General features: G+C 36.7%; 1 protein-coding gene across 1 annotated transcript in view; it reads right to left on the minus strand.

Annotated features, from left to right (window-relative positions):
- The window catches only part of LOC129440665 (uncharacterized), a 35,500-nt gene extending 29,577 nt beyond the window's left edge, over positions 1-5,923 (minus strand). Inside the window, exons 1-6 of the mRNA XM_055200155.2 lie at positions 5,746-5,923; positions 4,748-4,818; positions 3,730-4,092; positions 2,866-3,040; positions 2,576-2,703; positions 1,476-1,769 (exon numbers count right to left, since the gene is read on the minus strand). Of these exons, the coding sequence (XP_055056130.2) occupies positions 1,476-1,769; positions 2,576-2,703; positions 2,866-3,040; positions 3,730-4,092; positions 4,748-4,811 (1,024 nt within the window). The 5' untranslated portion in view covers positions 4,812-4,818; positions 5,746-5,923. The remainder of the gene's footprint in view (positions 1-1,475; positions 1,770-2,575; positions 2,704-2,865; positions 3,041-3,729; positions 4,093-4,747; positions 4,819-5,745) is intronic.
- Positions 5,924-10,629: the final 4,706 nt, after the last annotated feature.

Consider the following 10,629-nt stretch of genomic DNA (forward strand, 5'->3'; position numbering starts at 1 on the left):
TTCCACTCAATTTGCCAGCAGCGTGGGCGAGACATCTAGCCTTTATTATACATATCTATGCTAAAGACCATACTGGACACTGTAGTTGCGTTTCCATTACCCTTTGAATTGCACAAATTGACATTGCGAATTGCAAATACGGCCAGTGGGAATTTTCATTGCGCAAGTTGAAAAATAATAGAAATGCATCTACTGATGCTTAAAGAGCACCTATTTAATTGCTAAAAAACAACGTTATTTTGTATATTTGGTATAATATAATGTGTTTGCATGGTTTATGGTTAAAAAACACATTATGTGTTTTACATACCGTACATTTTACTAGCTCCAGGTGTCACTCTCTTTTGAAATGCGCAGATTTGAAAAGCTCTGTGTCCTTGATTGGCAAGCTAAACTGTACGTTGTGATTGGCCTGAATACCTCTGACGTCAGCAGGAAATGTGAAACTCCTTACCATGTTTAAAAGATTTGCGCACATTGCAATGCTAACAGGAGTTAATATACAGGCTGTGAGTCCAAAGCAGAAGGAATTATGATAATGTCGGTCTTGTCTACATCACCAATGGCAGGAAGTAAACTGTTGACTACAATCCGTGTGTTTGTTGTAGTCCAAGAAAAGAGATTCACGTTGGAGACGATAACTTGCGTCATCGTTTACTTTGGGTTATGTACCTTTAGCATATCGGACCATTTGTGCTCTTTAAAGTCAGGACCAGTGAGAAAACATTGTGTTCGGTACATTACACATTAATAGGCGAAAAAGAGGCGGTCTTTTGTGGCTGTTCAAGCACATTGGACCACATGAGCGTCCGGTCGAATGCTTTTTTCGACTACCTATAAATGCGATCGAAAGTGGATGAGCTCAAAACGTTTCATATCATATCATACTTGTGTTCCGATCTACCAAAATGCATCTTAAAACCAGGTGTAAACAGGCTCTCATCTTAATACTACATTTATGTTTTAAGAACGGTCTGTCTTGTTGCATAATACTGTGTTAATGAGGTCATCTATGCTGATGGAAATACTAGAACATTTCTCTTTGAACTGCAAGTACCTGTAAACACCAAAGGCAAACTCTGACAAGAATCTGTCATTTTAGCAGTTGGAGTTGTAGCTATTAAACACTTCAGTGGCATAACGGACCTCAGAACGTTATAAAACCAAGCCCAGTTTGGTTTCCTAGGAAACAGGCGGCAACCCAAAATGCAGAAGAGTGAGGTCAGTGAATCACTTGAGAGTGAGCTACCCTCATGTAAACTTTTCCATACTCAGCCTAAAACAACCAAAATTAAGAAAAAGTGGTTCACTGTACTTTATTTAATTTTCTGCTTTGGTCTGTTTCCCTAAAAACCTATCCTCAGGAAGTCAGATAAACTTGAGATAGTTTTAAAAGTGCTGTTAGAATGGCTGTTGTCCGATTCCTTGAAACGCTTTATTTATGATACCATAAATCCACAGGGTAAAATATTTACCTTTGAAACAGTACGCTCCTAACTTCAAATTGGGATCTGGGAAGCCTGTTTGGTTTTGGTGGCGATACATGGTCCGTATACCCAGCAGACCACCACCACACTGAAGTCTGGGTACAGAGACAGGATGACGGGCACTGCCATCAGAGAGCCACCCATAATCGCATCGGTCCATTCCCTGTCTCCAGGCAGCGTGAAGTTGACCCGGAGAGGCCAGCACAGCATTCCTGCTTTCACACTCAGCCTTGGCCTCATCAAAAGTCATCTTACGCAACGTGGGGGCAAAGAAAACATTTCCTAAAGCAAATAAAGAAGACCCTATTAGTATTATAGATTTGACATAACAGTTTAGTTTACGTGTTAGGATGGATTAGATATTATAGACCCAGGTATACTTTGACAAGCGTTAAAGCCTTTTAAGGTATACTCCATTAATGAGAACAAAATGCAGGTAACCCATATCCACCACTTGAAGCACTGGGTGGGGGGGTCATGGACACGGTAATAAGAAATAAAACGGAGATACAATTGTTTTTGCTTAGCCCTGGGTGTTATTTTCCAAAGATGGAACTGAGCTTTCACAGTAAAGCCATACCCAGATCTTTTTTCCATGATTAAATGAGGCATTTTAAACACCACAACATACAAGGGTGTTAATTTCCAAATCCATTTGTCATCCACTGCTTCTGGTTGTTTATTATGCCTTTCTATAACAACACTGAAACGGACACAACCCACATTTGAGAAAGTCCCATAAAGTTACAAATCCCTGATGAATTAAATGTTACTTGTAATGTGTCAATCTCAATCCCAGTAGTTAAGTAGTCAAGCAAACAAAATTAGATTTAAAAAGAACTACAGATTTAAAAAGCAAAAGTTTATATCGTCTCCTTCACTGTTTAAAATGTGGATGTTCTTGGGTAATATGGTTGATATTCATTTTGATCATGACTGTGGTTTGAAAACTAAATTAAGTGTGTCCACAGAGGCCAGACAACAGATAAAGCGTTGCTTATAAACTTATCTTACCACAGAATTGTTGGCCTTTAAGACAAGACTGTTTATAATTTGAAAAAAAAAAAAACGAATAGTAAAACACATACCCTCAATCTTGTCCACATAGCAGTACACATCAAAAGTGTCAGTGGGCTCACGTTTACCATATGACCTGACACCCGGTTTTTTAAGCAAATTCCCAAAGCAGCCAGGCCTTGGTCTAGTGATTGGATATCTACAAATAGAGAGACACAATTAAGACTACAGTTTACAGAGAAAAATCTCTTCAGCTTCTGCAATTTCATTTTTTTTTGTCAGAATGTTGAGCCAGGGATTTGCATCGAGCTTGCCATTTTGCTGAAATCAACTACTTCAGGTTGCATGTGTTGCTTCTTACCTCACTGTTTGATCTGCTAACCACCCAGCATCACATTGGTCAAAACCATCCTCATTGGCTGCTTTCAGTTGTTCTGCTGTTGCGATGGTGGCTCCAATATCCTTACAGGTCTGCACAGCTTCTGCATAGTTCAGACTGTATCTGCTAAAATGAGTCCGGTAGTGAAACACCACGCCTGTTCAATAAAGAAGAAAACAAATATTAACAAGTACCGATTTTATCCATTTACTTTATAAATGCCAATTACATTAAATGTGAGCATAGCACGTTGTTTTTTTATAATTCCAGTTGCTTATAAACAAATTAATAAACCAAGCAGTGTTGGGACATTCATTTAAATGAAGGGACATTCCATCCGCCCGCATAATTGTTTCTTTGAAATCAGTTCAAATTAAATGAGTAATGGATCTAATTAAAATCTGAGTGCGTCTTTGGTGAGTGCAGGGTGGTGCTCTGATTCTACAGCCAAAACAGTTCTGGGTAGTCCCATCCCATCCTTTCACATGACCCATACATAAATCATCCTATCCTCTCAAACATGCGTCCCAGTGTTACAACTTATCCAAGCAGAGGGAAAACATTAGGGGAAGCCAAGTTTATTGGACTGTAAACTTCACTTTCGCACAGTTGATCTGCTAACAGCCTTAGAAACTTATAACAATTTAAATAATGTGCTTGTGGGCTTTCTCCCATTAACAAGCCCACCAATCATTTACCTATAATTAACTTTGGTTGTGAGCGATCAATTTTCTTTGAGAAATGTGGTCATATTGGCAGCATACAGGCTTCAGCTATATCATACAACAACTGCGTGTTTCCGAACAGGATTTGACAGGACAGGAGAAAAAAAAGACAAATTCTTACCATCAACATCTAAACTGACTGTATCTTGTGTGTCCTCAATTCCAAACATCACTTCGCAGCGGTAAGTCCCAGCATCACTGGCCCGAAGTTTTACCACTGTTAAAGAAGCATCCCCGACGTCTTCTGGGTGACTAGGCACAGAAACACGAGTCCGGTATCCTGAACCAATCTTAATAACACCGTTTTGGGCAACGAGAACAGTTGACTCCACATCTCCCTCAATTTTGGTCCATTTGATGCGCAGGTAATCTGTTCCTATGTTGCTAGGTGCAACAGTGGGAATGTTGGAGAAGTGACATGGAAGGGTCACTTTCCCAGATAACAATCCACTGACAGGACCCATCACCATTAATGTGCTAGAGACTGAAAAGGAAAAACATATATACATGTATACACAGATATATACTGTATGTGAAGCAAATGAAACCATGTTTTTACTGTGTTTATGACAATCAAGGCAATAATAATTATAATTTATAATAAAGCTTATTCTAATTATATGAGGAACTGATAACTTTAAAGGGGAAAGGATGGACCTCAGCATATACACAGATCAGTAATTTGAGAAATGCTTTGGACAAGTGGGGTTACCCCTGAGGGGTAACACACCAACATGTGTGTGTGTGTGTATGGCTTCTCAGAGTGATGAAGTCAAGACATCTGTTTGCACCAGACTACCAGTGAGCCCTAATTAAAAGGTATACTGTAGGTGCCTGGAAGTAAACCATTAGAGACAGCTGTGAAACAATAGTTTGTGGGAATGTGGGGTTAAAACCACAGTTTGACCAGATCAAGAGATTCAAGAATAGTAAATTCAATTTACAACGAAAGCCTGAAACTGTTGCATGGATTAAGTGCAACAATCCAGAAAGCATTAAATCCTGCATTAAGTGAAATTTAGGCAAGGACAAGCATGCATGAGTTTGTAGTTTAGATATTTCATGTCTCTCTTTCTTTTACACATGCAACAATCTTATTCAGAACATTACGATTAGTTGAAAAAGCATTACAAACTTACCAGGTCCAGTTGCTGTTTGGCATATCCAGATAAACCAAAATATATGTTTTATATTTAGCAACATCTTCTGTCTAGGAGATGAAAAAAAGAGTCATAGAATCAGTAATTAGATCAATCAGATGTCTTTCTCTGAAATGCAGACTGCGCTGAATGACCGACACGTTTGCTATCTATTAACTTAAGGCTCACGTATGCTGATGGACTTCACTCATTTTGGTGCGGCGATGTGGTGGTCGTGTGGAGTGTTTCCTCTCAGAGGGTGGGTGGCAAATTTGAGTATTCAGTTGCTATAATCCCCTGCGGGGGGTGAGACACAAACTTTTGCCACCGCTAAGGGGGCTCACGAGACTGCCCACATACCATATGAAGTTAAAAGATGACATTAAAACATACAACTTATTCAGTTTAGAACACGTCCAGAGGACAAATTAATTATGAATCGTTTGGTAATATGCATGCATTAATATTATTAAACCCATTCAGCAACCCTGAGCTCTAAGCGCAGCTGCCTATCAGCCAAACGCGTGCGCGTATCGCTCCTGCAGTTATTTCTCTGCTGCAAGTCTTCAGCGCCTAAATCAATGTAGACTCTAATATGTGAATGTGATGGACGACTTTAAACATCATTGCTCTATTTGGCTCATTTGAGCCATAACCAATCACGCCCAGTGATATAATAAACAGTCAGCATTAGGATAAAGAATTGAACGTTCACTTCGTTATGTCATATACGTAATGTACTTAAAATTTTGTGAAAATGAAAAGAAAGAAAGAAAGAAAGAAAGAAATCCATAATGTTGATGTTGGATTTATTTTCGTTAAAATTAACAACTTCCAACATAAAAAATACACTTACACTATGTCATAATTGTATCCTCAAAGTGACTGAATGAAAATGTAGACTACTTTATTCAGAAATGATTTAATTGTCTTAGCAGTAACCTGTACACAAATATTTGCAAGACCTCCAGAAAACATGACAGAAGTGAGACACGTACCTTTCCTAGAAGTTATAATTCCAAAGAAAATGCTATAATCCAAACTCACAATGAGCCCACATTAAAATCTTTAGATGTGTCCTTGTGTCTGTAAAATTGCGCGTGTTATCCCTTTCTCCGCTTGGACAATGCCTATGTGCCGTATGGTTCTTCTTCTCGTCAGCACACACTATGGTTAAACTAACAGTCAATTCAAATCCATTTTACACCTAAATAACGTCAGGGATTTAGAGGAGGGGCTCAATGGCACCCGAAAAGTGAGTGGACATCATGTAGAGGGAGGTGCGGGGGAAAGTGCTTGGGTCACACGTCACAGGTGTCTCAACGTGTCTAGGCATTAAACACAAAAGACACATTTATATGTCATTTCAAATATTGTGTATATCAAGTGTAGGCTATATAAAATGAAATAAATCAAAAAAGTAAGGTTTTACATTATGGGTCCCTTTGTGAAGCTTTTATAAATGTGTTTATTAACCAATATAATAAATCGTTACTGAAGCAGCTTTAAATACACAAAGAGGAAATATCGTCATCTAACTCACAATTTTTGCTTAATACGCAAATATGCCTATATAATACGTAGTATTGTGAGGGTAACAGGGATTTACTGTAACTGGCATGCATACTGAAAATGAATTGAATTATTTTGATTAATTATTAACTTATTAGTTTAACAAAGCAATGACGTTTTGCCACATAACATTGTTAAACTTAACAGATTTAACTCCGCTTTAAATGGTTTTACTGCTTATGCGCAATTACGCAGTTCTACCTGTAGGTGGAGTCGATTTGAATAGGGGGTTAATTATAGCATGGTGAGGTGGGCCAGTTCTTGTCTGTCATTTTTAATAAGTGTAGCACCGTCTAATCGATTCACAAACTGATTAATTACGGACCCCAAGATTTTTTGATGATGATAATAGTATATGGATAGTAGTCCACACATTTCACTCTTTTGATTTTGCTGCAGAATGACACTGTCAACCACATACATTTTAAAACTGACAGAGATGTGAAATTCCAGGCCAGTGCTTCTTCTGGTTTACATCCTGCCTACATAATAGGTCTTACCGGGTCAGCTGGAAAGCTCACCTTACCATACACTCACCACAGTAATCAGTTTTCACACCATTGTTTAACTTGTACTATGACTTGCAACAGAAAGATCTAAATATCTTTCCATATGGTTTGAAGATCAAAGAGCCCATCCCTCCAAGTTTGTTAAAACAAGTGGGCCGTGTATCAAAAACTAGTGACCTGACTAACTCCATATGGACAGTGGTGTTTAAAAACCTTTATTAAATCTCATAAGTGACTGCTTTGAAACACTGTTAACAGTGGAAACTCTGTTAAAAGTCACACATGGCCCGCAAAATGTTCACCACAAAACACAATTCATTAAAATTCCTCAATGCACTGTAAAAAGTGAAAGTTTGATCCACTTAATCAAATTATTTAATGTTTTACTTAAAGTAAGAAAATTTAAAGTAAAAAAAATAAATTTTTAAAATGTCTCAAATTGGTAACACCTAAAAAAGTAAGCTTTTGTCAACTTAGAATTTTACTTAAAGTGAGAAGATTTAAGTTGAAAAAAAAATTTTTTTTGTTACCTATTGAAGTATTCTTTTTTAATTAATCAAACTTTCACTTTTTAACAGTGTAGATTAACACCTTATGGTTAAAAAACTTGAATTGAAATTTCTCACTACCATAACATAATCCAATTGCTTTTAAATACCATAGTAATTGTTACAATGAGAATCTCTGCGAATAGAAGAAATGTACAGTTTTACTAGGGGCTGTTTGCCAGTAAGTCTTTATCTTGACAGAATAAAACTAAAATAATACCCTCATGCAAATCATTCTGAAAACCAAAATCTGAAGGAATAAACAGAAAAATGATTTCAGGTTCCCAGAATGCTTTGCATGAGGCTATTGTTTTATGCTGTTGTTTTATTCTGTAAAGACAAAGACTTCACTGTAAAAAAAATATGTAGAAAAAACAGTATTACTGGGTATTACTGGCAACTAGCTGCCAGTAACTTACTGTAGATTTTACATTTATGTTATTTACTGGCACCAGTTTAAAGTTAAATGAACATGAAACATTTGCAGTCTTTATCTGCTACAGTAAATTACTGGCAACCAGCTTCATAACTACAGCAAAAAAATGTTACAGTTTATTGAAAGTTAAAAACAAAAGCACAGTATGCGATTTTACATCCAGGGCCATCACCGGTGTCAAAGGTATTCAAATTCTTTACTCAGGTAGAAGTATAGATAGGGTTTAAAAAGACTTCTGTATAAGTTGAAGTATCAACTCAAGCTTTTTACTCAAGTAAAAGTGTAAAAGTACTGGTTCAAAACTACTTAAAGTATAAAAGTAAAAGTAATGTAGTAAAGAAAAAATGCTGTTGAGGACAAAAGCTGAGACTGGGCCACAGGGGCCTCTTGTGCACTACCCCACCTCCTAAAAAAGAAGCAAAATACATTAAAGAAACATGTATGTGTACTACTGAGCATTAACATGTGTTTCCTGAGCAGCAATATATGATGACTAGTTGTCATCATATCAGTATTGTACAGTATTGTAAATGTGCAAAAAGTCAAACTTCAGAGGCATGTTTTCAATAACCTTTATTGGAAATTTGCATATAGTAATAATATAGGCTCAGATAACATTTGGTTCAAGTCAAATTTCTTTCACAGAGCCCACCAAACGAGTTTGCAACGTTGAATCATAGCCTTCTGCTAGCAAGCAAATCATGGCACGTCTTGGCATGACTTGGCTACATACCTCTATGTCAGCAGTCTCACGAAATTATGTACATATAATCACGTAATTTTTTATTCTTTTTCGTGATACTGTCACGAATTTCCGCATTTTTTTCGTGATCGTATCACGAATTTCTGTTTACGTGTCATGTTCACGTATTTGTTACTCAACTGCTTTGTCCTATTTTCTTACCATTGCCGCTTTGGTTTGGGTTAGATTTACATAAAAAGACTTCCTTACGCAAACCCAACTTTAACCCTAACATCAGGCGACAATGGTTTGACATTTTGAAAATTTAGACAAATAAATTTGAAAAATTTGTATAAACCAATACTTAAAGTGACATAATGCAAACACCAAATCTAACCCTAAACTGTAGCGACAATGATTTGAAAATAGAAAAAAGCTGTTGAGTAACCAATACGTGACAATGACACATAAACAGAAATATGTGATACAATCATGAAAAAACACGGAAATCTGTGACAGTATCACGAAAAACAATCAAAAAATTCTGTGACTATAGGTATATAATTTCGCGAGACAGTGTTGGGGGTAACGAGTTACAAAGTTAGTAGAGCCTACTTATCACAACGCTAACATTTTCAAACGTTTCTCTATACCGAACACCTACTGTAGCTTAATTTGCTGAGGACAAAGAGAAAGTGCCTGTTTGATAAATGTGGAGTAGTAATAAATGTGCCAGTAGTGGAGAAATATTAACTTTTAAGAATAGTATTTTTGTGTAACGACCCCAACACTGGCTACGACCTGCTTGCTGGAGTGTGATATGTGCAAGTGTGATGGATTAAACTTATGCTTCTCATATTTTTGACAAGCCAAAATGAAATAGGAGTAACAAGGCTACTTTTAAAATGCAAGGAGTAGAAAACACAGATAATTGCGTGAAAATGTAAGAAGTAAAAAAGTCGACTGAAAATAATACTCCAGTAAAGTATAGATACCAAAAAATTCTACTTATGGTAACAAAGTATTTCTACTTCATTATTTGACATCTCTGCTCACCATACCATGCAACCTAAAAAGGACAAGACCAAAACCTTCGAGTATGACCGCCGAGACTCATTAACTGAAAACACAGGAAACAGGAATCGCAAGACTTACAAAATATATGGCATTATTACGTTGACATCTGGAAGACTTCTTATGTGTGATGACATTCCATGGTTTGTTATTATCAGATACAACCTAGAACTGATAACACAGCCTCTTCTTGGTAATACGAGTCATTTTGAATTGAATTGAATTGAATTGAATTGACAGTGGTTCAGGTACAATTCTGCCAAAGAGAAAGCCTCAATCAAGTGATGCCTGATGGTAGGACAAAGTAATGAATAAATAATTCATTTTACATTTATGTCTCTATTGCCTACCCAGTCTCACAAAGTTTCGTGATATAGTCACGTATTTTTTTGATTCTTTTTTCGTGCTATTATCACGAAATTTCGTGTTTTTTCGTAGTCGTATAACGAATTCCTGTTTTCGTGTGATTATCACGTATTGGTTACTCGACTGTTTTTTCCTATTTTTAAACCATTGTCGCTTCGGTTTAGGGTTAGATTTGGTGCTTGCATTAGAATGTCACTTAATATATTGATCTACACTATTTTTCCTGATTTATTTTTTTATATGTCGCCTGGCGTTAGGGTTAGAGTTGGGTTTGGTTAGGGATGTCATTTTATGTAAATCTAACCCTAAACCGAAGCGACAATGGTAAGAAAATAGGACAAAACAGTCGAGTAACCAATACGTGATAATCACACGAAAACAGGAATTCGTTATACGACTACGAAAAAACACGAAATTTCGTGATAATAGCACGAAAAAAGAATCAAAAAAATACGTGACTATATAACGAAATTTCGTGAGACTGGGCTGCTATTGCAGTATCTGTTTTCATCTCTTAACCGGTATTGAAAAACAACTGACGTTTTCCAGGAAAAACGACCTGACAGATCAACTTATCAAACTTTATAATAAACTTATACCATTGTGAATATGTGTAAGATAAGGAGATACGTGTTACATTACAGATTTTTGACTTTAATATTGCGCAAAATATTTTTCACAGAAAAGTTCTACTC

The sequence above is a fragment of the Misgurnus anguillicaudatus genome, chromosome 22 (genome assembly GCF_027580225.2).
Source record: "Misgurnus anguillicaudatus chromosome 22, ASM2758022v2, whole genome shotgun sequence".
In the NCBI taxonomy this organism is placed as follows: Eukaryota; Metazoa; Chordata; class Actinopteri; order Cypriniformes; family Cobitidae; genus Misgurnus; species Misgurnus anguillicaudatus.